Source organism: Mauremys reevesii, linkage group 5, assembly GCF_016161935.1.
Source record: "Mauremys reevesii isolate NIE-2019 linkage group 5, ASM1616193v1, whole genome shotgun sequence".
Classification (NCBI taxonomy): domain Eukaryota; kingdom Metazoa; phylum Chordata; order Testudines; family Geoemydidae; genus Mauremys; species Mauremys reevesii.
The window spans coordinates 132380637-132397461 of record NC_052627.1 but is presented as its reverse complement, the minus strand read 5'-3'; the positions used below and the strand labels follow the sequence as shown (position 1 = coordinate 132397461).

The 16825-nt window shown below is 42.3% G+C and overlaps 1 protein-coding gene across 9 annotated transcripts in view; it reads left to right on the top strand.

Moving 5' to 3' along the window:
* Positions 1-16825, top strand: part of SLC4A11 (solute carrier family 4 member 11) — a 257410-nt gene that overhangs the window by 70611 nt on the left and 169974 nt on the right. Inside the window, exon 1 of one of the 9 annotated variants that reach the window (XM_039540270.1) lies at positions 14274-14332. The exons of 7 other annotated variants lie outside the window; for them this stretch is intronic. Coding sequence is in view for 1 of the 2 variants with exons in the window: in XM_039540266.1 (XP_039396200.1) it covers positions 14586-14625 (40 nt within the window). In the remaining variant the exon portion in view is untranslated. Of the gene's footprint in view, positions 1-14273; positions 14333-14368; positions 14626-16825 lie in introns of those variants that run through there. One more of the 9 variants, XM_039540266.1, reaches the window with a different exon arrangement.

Sequence of the window (16825 nt, the reverse complement as noted above, 5' to 3'; positions counted from 1 at the left end):
TGGGGTACAGGAGTCTGGTAGAGGGTAAATATACTGGTCACTAGTTTTCTGTTCCCTGAGTGACCAGAGCAGGGGCTGCACTAGAGTAATCAGGAACCTGCTAGATCCAATTAAGGCAGACAGGCTGATTAGATCACCTGCAGCCAATCAAGGCAGGCTAATCAGGGCACCTGGGTTTGAAAAGGAGCTCACTCCAGTCAGGCGAGGAGGAGCCAGAGGAGAGGAAGTGCGTGTGAGGAGCTGGGAGCAAGAGGCGCAAGGAGCTGAGAGGGAGAGGGTGAGCTGCTGGAGGACTGAGGAGTACAAGCGTTATCAGGCACCAGGAGGAAGGGCCTGTGATGAGGATAAAGAAGATGTTTGGAGGAGGCCATGGGGAAGTAGCCCAGGGAGTTGTAGCTGTCGCGCAGCTGTTACAGGAGGCACTATAGACAGCTGCGATCCACAGGGCCCTGGGCTGGAACCTGGAGTAGAGGGCAGGCCCGGGTTCCCCCCAAACCTCCCAACTCCTGATCAGACACAGGAGGAGTTGATCCAGACTGTGGGGAAGATCACTGAGGTGAGCAAATCTGCCAATAAGTCCAGGACCCACCAAGGTAGAGGAGGAACTTTGTCACAATACACTAAGTCTTGGTAAGGACTTCTGAATAAAGCACAATCAAATAGGTTTGTCTGTCAGATATGAAGGGATAAAACAGGATTAAGAGTTTTTGAAAATGTGATTTGTCACCTATTATTTGAGAGTCTGGTATCTCTGACATGGCTTATCTGATTAACCTAAAGAATTCAAAAATTTTCCTCAGGCCACAGACTACACTTGCAAAATTTTGCCTCAAAAGGCCCCTTCTGAGGAAGCTAGAGACTGGCCAAAAACTGGTTTGTAATGGAAAATATATAAGACTGTTTTAATTGGGTATGGATGGGAGGAAAATGAGGGACACCCATAGCGGTTTTTGTTTAGTGTGCAGTTCCACAGCATGATTATCTGTATTAACTATCAACAAGCGTTCACTTGAAAAGCAATGTGTGGTTTAGATGCATTAAAGCATACTTCCTTTACAGCCTTCTAGCTAATCAGTATTCAAACCAAGCAATGGACATGCTGCCAAAAACAAAGAAAAAAGTATTTTTGCACTACTACTGAGTCGTCGTCTAGCGCAGACATTTTTCCTCACATCAGGTGCTCCAGGCCATAGGAATCACACTTGCTTAAAATAGCTTTGATGCCTAAATGCCATTTAATACAATTTGTGGTTGTAATAGTTAAAAATAAAACTTTGTAACTTCAAAAGAACTTGGTTTCTCTTAGCTTGCACAGCAGTGAGATTGTTTTTGAGGTTGGGAGTCTGATTGCAAAATAAAAAGTAATTTTGAATTTAATATTATTCATTCCTTTACTTAAGTGTTTGTTAAAGTTGTGGTTACAGATGCAGACTGTAATTTCCTATAAGCAGTGTGAGCTGTTAAATTCTGTCCATGACTATATCTTTTAAGGCTAAATAAATAAAGCAAAGCTTCCCAGTAGTTTTAGGGCCCAAATTTTGGGCTCTATGCCGTTGATCACTCAGCAATTTTTTCATAATTAATTTAAATGGTGAACTCTCGTTAACAATCAATAACCTATAAGCTGATATGGCCCTTTGATTTTGTTGGTGTGTATTTTAAAAAAAAATTCCTGTAGCTACAAAAATCCATGACAACTTACTTAAACTTAAACATTCCTTATTAAGAGTTGTAACTCTGAAACTGACTATAGCCAAAAATTAAACCAATTAAGTTCTTTTCATTGCAGAAAGGAAGTATAAATGGTCATCTCCATTGAAGTCAACGAAGTAATGACAATTTACACCAACTACTGATCTACCCTATAAATGATGAAAATGAAATCTGTGTGTCTATAACAATCCATTTCCTATTTACAGTCTAAGATATTACTAATCTAGATTTACCCTTGACAGTATTCAAAACAATCTGCTTAAAGGGACTCCATCAATTTAAAATGTGAATAATTTAAAAAGAATAATTACATTTCAGGCCCTACACCTGCCCTTGAGATGCTTTGCCATTTTGTGCATATTTAAACTAGCCTGTTGATTTCCTTGTTTAAAGTGCTTTCCCCTCCCATGTTGCTGCATCCTACAGACAGTGAAACTGACTATATAAAGTGCTGTCCAGTGCAGGAAGTAAACAGTTACAGAAATCTTTGCTGTTTACATTTTTGCTACTGATGCAAGTATCAGACATTGTGGGGGAGTTTTTGTTCATTTTTTAAAGTTGATGTCCCTTTGACGTGACACCCTGATGTGCATTGGGTCAAGTTCCTACCTGAAAATGGACACAGCAGTCATTGCATTCAATAGAAGCTGAGAGAATGGAAGTGCTGCTAAGTACCCTGAGGACAGAATTGAGGTAATTGGGTATGGCGCAGATCTAAAGTGAAACTGTTATGTCAGATCCCGCAAAACAAAATTTTAGGGCTGGCTATCGTGGCTTCCTCATCTTCCTGAGGTCTGTTTTTATTGTATCACTTTACCAAATGCCACAGTGACATGGAATTGTACAGTATTTTGGATTAAATATGTATAGTTACAGCCACTTAGCTTGGGAGTCCAATGCATCTCCACTACACAAATCCCTAATCTAATACGAATGCCTAAGTGCAGCATATAGAAAAGAGAAAATTAAAGAATGGACTTTTCACCTTGAGTTAGGGGGAAAAACATCAAACAAAGTGTTCTTAACACACCCCAACGTGGCGTGTTGGCGAGTGAAATGCTGTCAGACTTTGACGTTGTTTTGTACTGAGCACCTTGATGCGAGTTAGTTCTTTTGCTCTTCTTGCACTCACTGTGAGCAGACTGCCAGCAGCTGTTAAGTCTGCTCGGCAAGATGAAAGGCACCATCCCCAAGTATGAAGATTTTTCAAAACCACATCCCAGCATATGATTCTTGTTTGTCTCAGAAGTGTATTTAGCCGATCTAAAAACTGCTCGAGTTGTTCTGTGGCTGTGCAGCTTTTCTTCATCACAAGTCCTTGTGAACCTGCTGCTAAGGAGTCTTGGGCTGCTGAAAGCATCGTTTTACATGGAAGATGTCTTTCCTTGTTAGATTTTCGCTCGCCAGTTTCAATGCATTCTTCCTGTTCCGCATAAAATCGCAGTGTTATATGGCTCTCGGCTCTCCCTGATGATGTTTGTGAAGGTACCAGGTAAAGTTTGTTTCTGCCTATATCTTAATTTAGTACAATCTGGCAAGGAAAACAGGTAATTTTTACACACAAATGTTTTAAAATAAGAATAGAAGTAGTAATTTTTTTTTTGTTTTTAATAAAAACTAAATAAATTAGAATCTTGTTTTAGGTCATCAGATGTCGTTGCTAATAATTTTAGTGTTCTTCCAGTTATTTGTTACTTTTACAGCTGGGTTGTTCTTTAAATTGCACTACTATATACAGTACACATGATATCATTTGGACTTGATCTTGTTGTCTGCATGTTGAGCTTTATAATACCTTCAGTAAAGGCAAATCTTAGTTAAGGGCCATCCTTTATTATTCCTGGTAATGCATCATCTAAGTTCTAAAATAACTAAACAAACTCCATAGTGACGCCTTAGCTAGAGCAAGCTGCCTCCAGCAATAGTAAAAACATGCCCATAGTTGGAGCCATAGCTACTAGGAACAAAGAACTGATTGCTGACAACAGGAGCCAGGTAATTTGAAGTTTTAAATTCAGCTTTTGCAAAAGAACAGCTGGTGATTTCTTTTTAGAGTAAGGGGAAATTTTTCTACAGATGTCCAAAATAAGGTTGAAAAATCAGCTTACCCCCCCCCCCCTTGTGCAGTTGAAGCTTTTATACTGGGATCTATATTGTTATCATTATGAAGGAAATATCCACATTATGCTAATTTGACTCCACCCACCAGAAGCAGCATAATATAAACTTCTTTTTTCTTTTCTGGATGAGAGACTTTGCCAAACAAAATAAGTGAGAAGTAACTTTCCTTTAGGCTACATGTAAGTGGTAATATGTAACTTACGTACAGTATATTTCTCAAATATTTGAACTCCAATTGATACATTAGACCATAATCATGAGAAGCATTAAAGCTCTCGAGAGCATACTAATGGCAGAGAAATGGAGCCATTGGCATCTATCATGTCGATAACCCATATATTTAAAGACCTCCTTATAGCAGCTGCTTATAGGATATAGTGAGTAATGGCTCTGATGGAGACCCTGTATTCTATTGTGTCAATCATCCATGAATATAAACATGCCTCAGAAGAATCAATAGCGGCTGTCTTTATTAAAATACCACAAACACACGTCTTAGATACAATAAGGAAATTTGGTGTTCAGGCCTGTACTCTTGCCATGATATCTAACCCGTGTGACTGTTCCTACTCTGTCTGTAATCTTTCCTTAAGCCCAACTATGGGCCAAATGTTGCCTTCATCTGGAGATACAAAACTAGGAGTCAGCCATATCTATGTATCTGAGGCCAGCATTTGGCCACAGGCTGTTTGCTACAAGCATATCCTGCAGCAATGAGTTCCACAGGCTAGTTATTTTTTCCCTTTTTATCTGTTCTATAAATTTGTTGCCTTTTTAATTTCCTTGTATCCTTTCACTTGCCTAATATAGAGCAGGGCACAGAGGAACAGCAAACTGACCACCTCTTTGTTGTTTGACTCATCCAGTTATACCCCTGCCAGAACATGATGGTTCTCTACAAATACCCTTAAGTGTTTTGTCTAGTCCAAGGCTTCATATTACAGGTGACACAATGATCCCACAGTCTACCTTGTATAAATAAATATTAATTGGGCCATAGTAGAACATCATCAACAGGAGAGATTGAGACACACACTAGAATACCCAATCGTCTGGTGAGTTAGAGGCCTAAAATGGGGTGTGGGAGACTCAAATTCAAATCCCTGCTCTGAATCAGGCAAAGTGAGGATTTGAACGCTAGTTGCCCACCTTCCTAGGCGACCACTCTAACACCTGTGCTATGGGGTCTAAGGGGAGTAGTGCCACCTATTGGGTAGGTTGTGTACTCCGAGCACAGCTGATCAGACTCTGCAGGCAAGATAGGGTGAGGGGAATGCCTAGTTTGTGAATCTCGCCAAGAAGCTTGGTGGTGTCAGGATCATGGCAGCTTTGTGCAGAAAGGTAGGTGCCAAGGGAATTTTGCCAGTGGAAACACAGGCACCCAAATTCCAGAGTCAGGCAGAAGCTGAGAAGTAGTTTTATGAATGGCAGTAGCACCTAAATGTTGGACATGAGCTCCTAAGACCCCCTTGTGAATCTAGCCCTTTGCTGTAGGCTGCTTGTTTCAGAGGGGGAGCAGAAGCTGACTGCACGGGGATGTTACCTTGTCACATATCGCTAGCCAAGATGTGGCTTGGTGAGTACTCACTTGACAGACCATCCATGTACAAACCTGTCCATTGCATACACATGTACCTCTTGTGTACCAAATGGTAGCTGGTATTTTGTCTCCTATGGAAGCGCTCCTTGTAGTAGCCATTGTTCCTCCATTCTCCTTCATCTCTTATTTTTCATGTGCAATAGCATCTAGCATTTCTAAGTAGGCTCTACTGGGGTATATTTCAACGGTGACAGAGGGGAGTTCAAGGGTGTTTTGTACAAGTAGAAGGCAATGCTGATCGGGTTGAGAGTGCTTGTTGGTCCTCCCACTCTTTTCCTTCCGATATTTGGTGTGCTCCATTTGTAAATGAAGGACATTAATTCTGTTCTAAAGGGGGGAAAAGTCAAATTAAGCTTATACATTTTGGTGACAGAACAAGGAGTAATGGTCTCAAGTTGCAGTGTGGGAGGTTTAGGTTGGATATTAGGAAAAACTTTTTCACTCAGAGTGGTGAAGCACTGGAGTAGGTTACCGAGGGAGGTGGTGGAATCTCCTTCCTTAGAGGTTTTTAAGGTCAGGCTTGACAAAGCCCTGGCTGGGATGATTTAGTTGGGAATTGCTCCTGCTTTGAGCAGGGGGTTGGACTAGATACCTCCTGAGGTCCCTTCCAACCCTGATATTCTATGATTTAAATATAGTGAGTAAATATTTTTCATTTCGTTTAACGTTTCCCCTTGCGTATACTTGGCAATGGAATCTTTTATGCTGTACATGCGATACCACGCTTGTGTCTAAAGTCACAGAGAAATGTGCATTCTTCTCCGAACAAATATCTATATAGATTTTACTCTTGGTGAGCAAGTGCCACATGCACACGAGATCGGATTCTCTAGGCTAACAGTGTGTATCGGCGCCATGCCTGTGCCCTGGATGACAGAACCCCTCCCCACCAAGGGTATAAACATGGAGTAGGATCCAACCATCTCTTGGTTTCTTCTCGCCTGTGGCTGTGAGATGGAACCCGTAGCAGCATATACTTCTGTTGCACACTCTGCAATTTAGCTTAGGGTTTTTTAGGATTAGTGTAGTTTATTAGAGCTCATTCTGCTATGGCTCAGGCAGCCTCTGGTGCCTGTTTGGGTAACAGTGTCATACCGGAGATATATAGAGTAGCTATCTGGAGCTCGATCCACATATTTACTGCTCACACAGGCGTCCAGATCGAATGCCAGTCTTGGCTGGGCTGGCCTGATGTCACTAGTCAAATAGGACTCCTCATACCCCTCTCCAAGCAAACTGGCAACTGCCTGTTAGTCACCAAAAGTGGAATGTGTGTGGACAATACATCTTGAAGAACTGCACTTACTATTCTCAGCCTTTGGTATTATATGATTAGGTTTGGAAGGATTAGATTTTTGTCGATAAATATCAGTAAACGTTGATTTCACCCTATCCCCGCCCCCTACAAACTGAGGAAAAAATATGTCCATCAATGATAACTGAAAATTATAGATAGGCCTATTAAGAAAAATGCAGCTTGAGACCTTACTAGAGTTCGATTTAAGAATACTGACTTCATTTATTTTGATGTGATGTTGACCATTTGTGTGTTAACGTTTATCAGCTTGTAACTTTTTTTGAATCACATCATCTACTGCCATTAACTACCCCCATAATTTGATAGCCCCCATAATTTCCTATAATTGTGAAAATTTAAATAGACCAAAAATACTTAAAACCCACAATTGTGTGGAACTGTGAAGATAAAAATGGGGAAAAAATGCTTAAAACTGAACATTGGTATCATCTGTCAAAATTATAACACAAAAATCAAATTCTGCAAAGCCTGTTTGATGTACTAAATAGCGTCGTGCTGTTCAGGAGTTTGCATTTCCTGGTGTTACTCAGTCCATAATAATTTTCTGTAATAAAACAAGTATGTTGGTGTAACAGGTGCAGGCAGAGTCCCAGCTCCACCCTGGTATAGTTGTCTGGCTGCTCTATCCCAATCCTCCTTCAATGCCAGCAGCAATCTTGGAGCAATCTTTGTGGAGAGGTTCGGTGACCTTTCTCCCCAGCAGCAGGTAATGCTGGGCCTGTTAGCGCATGCTTGTAAATTCCTGGAGCACCCATGCGAGAGAGGCTTTCCTAGGTGTGTTGTACACTCCGTGGCTCCCATTGGTAGGGAAACCCAGAGAGGGGCAGAAACTGAGAGCCGAGTGAGCTAGTCACCAATGTTCTTCTGCCTGAGATGTTCTCGATCCCTAACTGGTGGGTGGATGCGTGAGAGAGACGTGTAACTGAGAACATCTCACTTTGTTTGTGTTTAAAGCATCAGACTCAACTTTGCAGGAGTAAGTTTTATGCCGGTTCCTGCCATACCTCCTTTTATGATTTTTCCTCTTTTATGCTGTATTAATCCCAGAATTTTTTTTTTAACTCCTTGAATAGATCACTCTGCCTTCACCTCAGGCTGATCATTTTTGTTTTCTCTGGTCTTTTTGTTTTCATGGTCTGCGGGAATGAGTATAAAGATTAGATAAAAGATAGGTTTAAATACGGCTTTAAGAACTAGAATCTGACCTACTTTAAAACTGTTCTAATCTGACAGAGAAGTTTTTCACCACATTCTCTGGGTTTGATTCAATTCTGCTCTGCACCTGGTGCAGTTATTTACACCTGTGCAAAGTGTGTGGGTAAAAATGCTACCATATCACAATGGTAGCATCTAAAATCCAATTTGTGCATGTTGTGCACAGTTGTAAATGACTGCCCAAGGTGCAGGGCAACAAAGAATCAGGCCCTTAATATCTAGTTTGCTTGAAAACAAAACAACCAAACCCTACTGCTCCAAGGTTGGCCCTGCAAATCTGCTGGCAGATCAGTGCATGAGAATGAGGAGAATTAGAACCTAGATCTCAAATAGAAGCAGCAAAGAATACTGTGGCACCTTATAGACTAACAGACGTTTTGCAGCATGAGCTTTCGTGGATGCATCTGACAAAGTGGGTATTCACCCAAGAAAGCTCATGCTGCAAAACGTCTGTTAGTCTATAAGGTGCCACAGGATTCTTTGCTGCTTCTACAGAACCAGACTAACACGGCTACCCCTCTGATACTAGATCTCAAATGTTAACCCTTTGTGCTAGGATTATTATCCTTTGCACGAGAGGGTGAACTGGAAGAGTTCTGTGTGCTCCTCCAGCACACTGTTGACCTCTCCGGTGCTGCCCAGTCTTCATTTGTTATCCTCTGAGGAGGCTGCCAAAAATGATAACTTGTGCTCCCTCTGCTGTGCAGTAGCAATTACTGAAACTCAGCAGTTCTGTCTCTAGAGCTGGCTGATTGGCTGCTTATCGTGGTGGTGTAGCTGTGTCGGTCCAAGGATATTAGTGAGACAAGGTGGGTGAGGTCATATCTTTTATTGGACCAACTTCTGTTTGTTGAGAGAGACCAGCTTTCAAGCGTACAGGGCCTGCAGACGAGCTCTGAGTAAACTCGAAAGCTTGTGTCTCTCACCAACAGAAGTTGGTCCAATGATAGACGTTGCTGCTGTTACACAAACAAGGATTTTTGGCATCAGGTTTACTTGTGAAGCAAAACTCTTGTTGTTTAAGCCTCACTCGAAGCACAGCAGAGAAATTTTGAAGGGTTTAGGGTATATTCTAAAGAGGGAATAAAATAAATAGGAAAACATTATAACAAATGCTTTGAATCATGCTTTGAGTGTGGCTGAGTCAGGCCTTGCAGACAACTTTTCCCCCTGAAATCCTGCTATCTGAGCTGGTGCTAATCTACTATAGATATGTGGATCCTGGTACTTCCTAATGCAAGAGTGTTACAAAAAAATCCTCCTCTCTAGCATGAAGCCACTTTTTCATTCTGGGCCCCAAACGCTGCTCGGTAGATCAGTGGAAAAATTCTGGACCCTGATGCATACTGGCACAAGAGTACCATCAAAACAGGTGTCTGGCCTCTGCATCCAGCTGGTTTTTGGCCGCAATCCCACCCCCTCCTGTTCATTTAGAAGACAAATACAAGCAGTGCTCCAGAAAAATCTGGAGCCTATACATTTTAGTGCAAGAGCACATCAGATATCATATCCATCTAGATCTAGCAGATCTGGCTCCGAACTCCCAAATCATACCACTTACACAGGTAAATGTAAGCTGGTGTTGGAGTGCTAAAAAGTCTTTATCCAAATATTCTGTTCCAGAGGGTCCCAAGCCCCTAGCCACTAAGTTAAACTCTCTGGAGTAAGCTGCTTTTTTGTCATCCTCCACTCCAAATCAGTGATATGCTGGAGAGGGTAATGGGGTCTCACTAGATCCCGTAGTTAAAACCCTTCTACTGACCTGAAGGGGTGAGGACTCGGTAGGGTTCCCTGTGTCTAATGGAGCTTGCACCCCTGCACTGAAATGACTAAATTTACCACTATGTAGATGGTATTTTGAGTCTCATAGAAATACACATGAAGAGCAGGGTCTGAGCCTTCGGAATGGACCAAATTGAAGGTTTTGTTTCTGGTTTTTTTTTTTTTAAACTCTCCACTTCAGTAACCAGTTTCAAATGAGAGACGCTGAACATGATGTACTGCTATCATTATCTAGTCACTCTGGAGTTCAGGAAGAAGGCTAAACATTTCCAGCAATGTCTGACAGGCCAGGGGGAAATTTTTATGGGGGAACCATGGTGAATTATTACCAGCATATTACTGCCCAGATCATACGGTTAGAAAAGAGAACGGGACTGGACTGTTCTACAAAGGAAGTCATTCTCCAGAATTAACCAGCCACACTTTGACCTTCTGCAGATGCAACTTTTCCCTTTTTCATTATTTCTCAGGGTGCAGTTTTCCCTCATTCCAACACCCCCTCCCCACACACACATCTCCCTGTTTCTGGATGAATTTATTGTCCATGTTGATGTCCTGTCTCACACAGCCTAACTTTCTCCATCTGACTCCTAGGTCTGGGGCTATTCTGCCACTCACCAGCTTAGCTAATTCTCTGGTTCCCTCAGTCACTGAGTTGCATCTTTCTGACCATATGTTTTTCCTACAGTTTTGCCCTCTCCTCACCTGATCACTCAGTCCTCTTGTCCTTCAGCCCATAAGTACCTCTTACTTCTTTGCTGCTCTCTATCCGGACCCCTCCTGCAGTCAGTGAGCTCTACACCAGTAGCACAAGCATCTCTCTCAGAGGCTTTGTCTACACTGGCAAGTGAAAGACACAACTTTTGTTGTGCGGAGGTGTTGGGTACACACACACACACCCACCCCTGAAAGACAAAAGTTTTGTTGATGACAAGTGCAGGTGTGAACAGCGTTTTGTCACTCGTTGGGGGTGGAAGTTTTTTGTCAGCAGGCGAGCTTGCTCCCGCTGACAAACAGCGGCTACACAGTGCACCTTTTAGCAGCATAGCTGTAGGGGCACTGCCATGTCGCTTAAAGCGGAGGAGTGTCTCTTTCTTAACAGATTCCCGCCTTTTTTATTCTTTCCTCAAACCTTCTCCTTTGCCCTCCTGACTGGATGCCCAGGATCATCTTGGGAGGCAGCAATTTTCTTATAGAAGAAGTTGACAAGTACTTCCCCATCTCTCTCTCATCTGTCCTTTCCTTCCTGTCCTGTGTTCTTCCTTCATTCTTCCCAGCTTCTGATAACCTGTCCTACTGCTAGCCATGCCTCACCACTCAGCCTTGAGCCTTGACCCCATCTTGTCTATCTGTTGACCACTCGTGCTCTTTCATCTGTATCTCAGGCCTTGTTTACATGAGAGAAGTGACACCAGCTAATTAAGGTGATTTTTTAAATCAATTTAGTTAAACTGCAAAAAAAAAAAAACTGGGTAGACACTCTTATTTTGGTTTAGATTACATTGTTTAGGAGCTGGTTTAAGGTAAACAGGAGTAAGCCACTCAAAGTATATCAAGGGTCCACACAGAGGTATTAAAAATGGACTATAGCAGGATTCAAAAAATAACTAGATAAATTCATGGAGGACAGGTCCATCAATAGCTATTAGCCAGGATGGGCAGGGATGGCGTCCCTAGCCTCCGTCTGCCAGAAGCTGGGAATGAGTGAAAGGAGATGGATCACTTGATGATTACCTGTTCTGTTCATTCCCTTTGAAGCACCTGGCATCGGCCCCTGTCGGCAGACAGGATACTGGGCTAGGTGGACCTTTGGTCTGACCCAGTATGGCCGTTCTTATGACTAAAGTTAAACCTGCAACTTTCTGGTGTGAAGGCTTCATGGCTTTTTTTTTTTTTTTTTTTTTTAAACTCCTGCAAACATTCCCTGGTTTTCCTTAACCTAAAAAAAACCCCTCAAGCTCCTTCCTTAATCCTTCCTACCCTTCCAGTTACAACCCTATCACCCGCCATACTGCTTGAGAATGCTGTATTTTTTTTTACTCTGCATTGGCTTTCTCCTCAATTCCCCTGCAGATTTGCTTCTGCTTCGTCCTTGTCACTGAACTGTCAAAAGTCTTCAACCTCCTTTTAGCCAAGCCAAAGTGCTTGAACTGGACACTAGAGAGAGGAAAGTGACCAAGTCAGAATGGCAAGAGGAAATTATGAGAACCGTTGCAGAACTTCAGACTGGTTGGAAGTGGGAGAGGGTGAGCCCAGAGAGCAGTAACTTAAAGCAATTAAGATCAAAGGTGACCAAGAAGTGAACCAAGTTTTATCACTCCGTGCGGAAAGGAAAAAGGAAGTTGATCATTTGTTATCAATATTATTTTAGTTACCAAATAATAAAGAACACAGGGTGTCCAAGGACAGAACTGGCTCTTGGCACTGTTAAATGAATATTTTAAGTTATTTGCAATGTTCTTGTAGCTATGTCGGTCCCAGGATACGAGAGAGACAAGCTAGGTGAGGTAAAAGATATTCTCTCTCCTGCCTTGTCTCTTTGATGTCATTACATGAAAATACCCTACAAGTACATACAACTCCCTATCTGATGTCCACTGGCTTTCTTTTGGTCTATACGCTATCCAAGGGACTGATTTCTGCAAGGCCCTTAATACCCACTGAAGTCAATGAGAGCTAAGAGCTCATCACTTTCCAGTATAGGACCCCAGGCGATTCTGAATAGGTTCAGGTACAAACCACATCCAAACTGGACATGAAGGTTAAATTATTAAGACCACAGATTTTAAGCCATTAAACTAACAAGCATTAATTTATGCAACATCAGAAAAATGTTAGTGGAACCACAAATCGGTATTTTTTTAAATGAATTCATCAGCTAAAACCAAACATGATCTGATCAAAAACAGAACACCCAACTCTCCATCCCACGTTTGCTTTGGACACAAGAAGTCTGGATTTTTCTTGTGTGCTGGAAGTAGTCACGCTTGTCTGTTTGGAGAGTGAACTTCTTTACCATTTGGAGCCAAAAACTAGTTGGGTCCAAATGGATTTAGGTGCTAGATACGGGTGGGTTTCTTTCTTCTTTTTTTTTTCCCCAGTACCCTTTACCAGGATGCCCTGGGGTCCATATGTTTCTGTTGGACTAACACCAGGGATATTTGCTTTTTTGGATCGTACAATCTGGGGTTTCTGAGCCAAAAGTTAGCTGGCTCCAGGTGCAAGGCCAGGGTTTTTGTGGTGCTGTTATGCCAGAATGTGTTGGGGGGGCTGGTTTTTCATAGATTCATTTTTCATGCTAGCTATGGTTGGCTAATCTTAGCGAGTACCAGTCTGGGGTTGCAGGCAAAAACTCCCCCCAAAACTGGTTGAATCCAAGTGTCTGATACGAGTTTTGTGGCAGTCTAGTGCCAGGATATGTCAGGGTCTGGATTTTTGTGGTGTAATTGCTGTAGCTACATGGGATCGATATAGAGAATATGATTTGGGGGTCCAGGGCCAAAAACTGGTTAGATCAAGTTTTTAGATACACCCTGAAACTCTCTCTCAATTTCCTTCTATATATTTTAAAGATGACATCATCTTTCCCGGGCCAGTCTTTAAATTCAGAACTTATTTTGTTTCAGAGTCTGAGTGTTAAGTTTCCTTCCATTTCTGTATAGTGCAGCTTTTAATATGATGCTTGAAATTTAACAAACAGACCTTCAGCCACTCCCTCTGTCTTTTACTTTCTGCACTCCCTAGAGTTATTCATCTATCGCTTCTTTGGTGAGAATGCATAATGGCGAGGCAAATCAAACACTGCTCAGATGGCAAACAAATAGATCATGATGGTAACTGCCAAACGAGTTCAGTAAGAAAACAACATGCATGCCTGGGACTCTAGAGAAGAACGGACAACATGCCTGCGTGTCCTGCTTTTTAAAGTGCAAGGGGCATCGTCACATTAAAAACCACACGCGTGGCCGAATGTTTAGTACCTGCTGTTGTTACAAGCCCCACTCAAGATCATGTATGTTTCTATTTTATCTGTTCTGTTTTGTGCATTTGATGGCACTTTTGTGTATAGTCACCATTTCCCTATTAGTGAAGGGGAAACTGATTACCCAAATTAAATGATAGATTATTCAGAGCCATGTATCTGCAGAAGTGAGGTTTTTTTACCTGCAAAAGCTTATGCCCAAATAAATCGGTTAGTCTCTAAGGTGCCCCCGGACTCCTTGTTGTTTTTGTGGATACAGACTAACACGGCTACCCCCTGATACTTGATTACCCCAAAAGACCCTTACAAACCTGAGCAGAAAAACAGTTTCTGTAACAACTTCTTTTTTTTTTTCAAAAGAGGAGACAATATTTCCGGAGCTGCTATTTAAGGGGGGGGGCGCTATCAGAAAACGTCTTTTGTTTTAATTAGTTGGTTAAAAAACCATGCAAGTTGCCTGTGCTCCTTTAAGGAGTTTGCAAGAATACTTAAGGTACTGGTGGGTTTGCTGATTGGCTCCTCTGCCGCTCACTGAGGGCCGGTCCATGGAGCGGGGAAGGTGAGAAGGGCGGGTCGGTGGAATCACCGTTCATAAGAGCAGGTGGGGCTGCAAAGACCTTTTCCGAGTCCATGGCCGGGGCGAGCGAGGGGTGGATCAGGGCTTGAAGGGGAAGACGCGGGGCGCACTAGGACCCAGGCGGGGTTTTGTCATTGCTGCTCTTCCCCTTCCAGCCCGCACTACTTGGTGCACAAGGACTTTCAGTTTTGGCTGCGCTGCTGCTTCTTCTTTTTTAAAAAAAAGTCTCCAAGGGTCCGGAACAGGATGGTGAAGATGGGGTGAGAGAGACGCAGCCATGGCAGCAGCAAAGCGGGTTTTCCACCTCCAGCCATGCGGTAAGGCGCAGGGATGAGAGCGGGGCGGCTAGTTCAGATCGCAGCGTGCAAGATGTGTGTGTGTGTGTGTGTGTGTGTGTGTGTGTCCGTCCCCCCTCCCCACCCCGCGTGTGCTGGCAGCTCACAGGCGCGATGTGCAATGTTTACTGTGGAGGGTTTTCCTGTATTGCAATGAGCTGGGCAGTTTTAGCAGCCTTAGCAAGAGCGTTTCGTTTTTATGTGCAGCTTGCTACTTCCCCCTCCCGCCCCCGATTTCCTCTCCCCCCCCCAATTGCCAAAAAAAAAGTGTTAAGTTTTGACTGAGTTGCATCATTGTTTACAACCCTTTTGTTTATAAGTGAGTTGTGGTCCGATGCAAGGTAGAGGAGACCGGGTTTGCAAAATGGAGCTAATTTGACAGCAGTTGAGGCAATTTAAACAAAATTGGTGCAGATATGACATGAAAATAAACAACCGCTTCCTTCAGAGGAGCAGGGGATAAATTAGCAGTTTAAAGGTTTATGTTGTACTGTGGTGTTTACATAGGTTGTCATTAGGGAAAAATTAGCATCGGGTGTCTCTTTAACTAACTGTAGTGAGAGATGAGAGTCTGGCTTCTCTTTAGAAAAGGAGTCCGCGTAAAAGTTGTAACATAACTTGATCAATTTAACCTGATTGCAAATGGTTGGAGTGTATGCATGTGTTGGCAGAACCCCGGTAATGTTTTCTGACGGTGAGGTTTTTTTGGAAAGGCTGTTTGGAAACAAATCACTGACATAATTTTAAATGCACTTTGAAATAAGGTTCTTCGCTACCAGATGGATGACAAATTTAATGTTGTGCAATTGTTTCTTTTTTTTAAATGGATAGCAGTACTTCCTTGAAAAGCACTATGACTGCTCTAATGTTGCTTTTTATGAAAAATTAAGTTGCATTGGATTTACAGCTGTTTCTCCATGAAAGTTCATTCTAGAATAAAAGGAACTGTTTAGTTCAGAGGTAGCAATAACACGGTCTTGGAACTCTAAGGTGCCACAAATATTCCTGTCTTGGAACAGGGACTCAAACTTTTCTGTTGAATTTTTTGTTTGTTTTGTTTTGGTGGAGTTTGTGTTTTTTCTCCTCAGTTCATTGGTGATCTTTGTGTACTGTACCTCGTTTAAAAACTGCTTGACCTGTTTTGAACACCAATTTTCCAAAGAAATAATGTTTTTCCTCTCGCTGTCTGGCTACCTACTCATGTCTTTCTCTACTTGTTAGCTCTGCTAAAAATCTTGTCATCGTAGTAGTTTGGGGGCCAGCCTGTGTTAAATGAGTGTTTTGTTGGCGTTCTGCTGTTATCCAGATAGATGATGTTGGTGCCAGAAGTGTGCACGTGAACAATCTCTATCTGATGGCATTTGGATTTTTTTTCAAGCTTTCATCCTCATCCTTGTAGATGACAGGAAAAGTTGCAGTGCTTGTTTGTATAGAAGTTTTCTATCTATCATTAAGTCTTCTAGCTGAGATTTGAAATGTGTATTAGCAGCCCACTAAACAGAGTGTTACTTTCCCACATAGAGTCTGCAGTTATGAAAATAAATGACTTGTACTGCACTCATGGACTATGCTGTAGAGCATGCATTTATTTTGTACCTTTAACACTTCTCGCCTGGATTGCTGTTGGAGTCTGTCATGTACACATATCTCAGGCCTTTTAAGTACTGTGTCATCTAATGCTGCTTTGAGAAGGATGGTGGTAAAATACTTAAGCCTCTTCTATGCTACAACCTGCACCATTCCCACCAGCAGTGATGGGCTTTGTAACTTAACTTCTATTGTAGATGGCCCCCACTATCTCTAACTTTTCTAGTCTCTGAGCAGCTTTTGTGAAGCTGCCATTTTGTAACGATTACCTGCAATGGAAATATTTTCGTCAAATCCATCCACCTTTGGAGAAAGGAGAAGTCCAGAATTGGCAAGTCAGTCCTTCACAGATTGAAGGTCTGATAGCCTGTGATTAAACACGGTTAGAAACACCGGCTTTACACCAAAACTGGCTTTTTCCAGATAAATACAGCACTTATTTGTAGTGCTGATGGGTCAGGCGACGTTGGCCTTTAAAATGGTGATGCCTTGGCTTATAGCAAAGCCATAGTAAATAACTTGAGGCTTTCATAAGTTATTAAACCAACTTTTTTTACACCGAATGAGGCTCACAATAAATAACTAGGCAACCTGG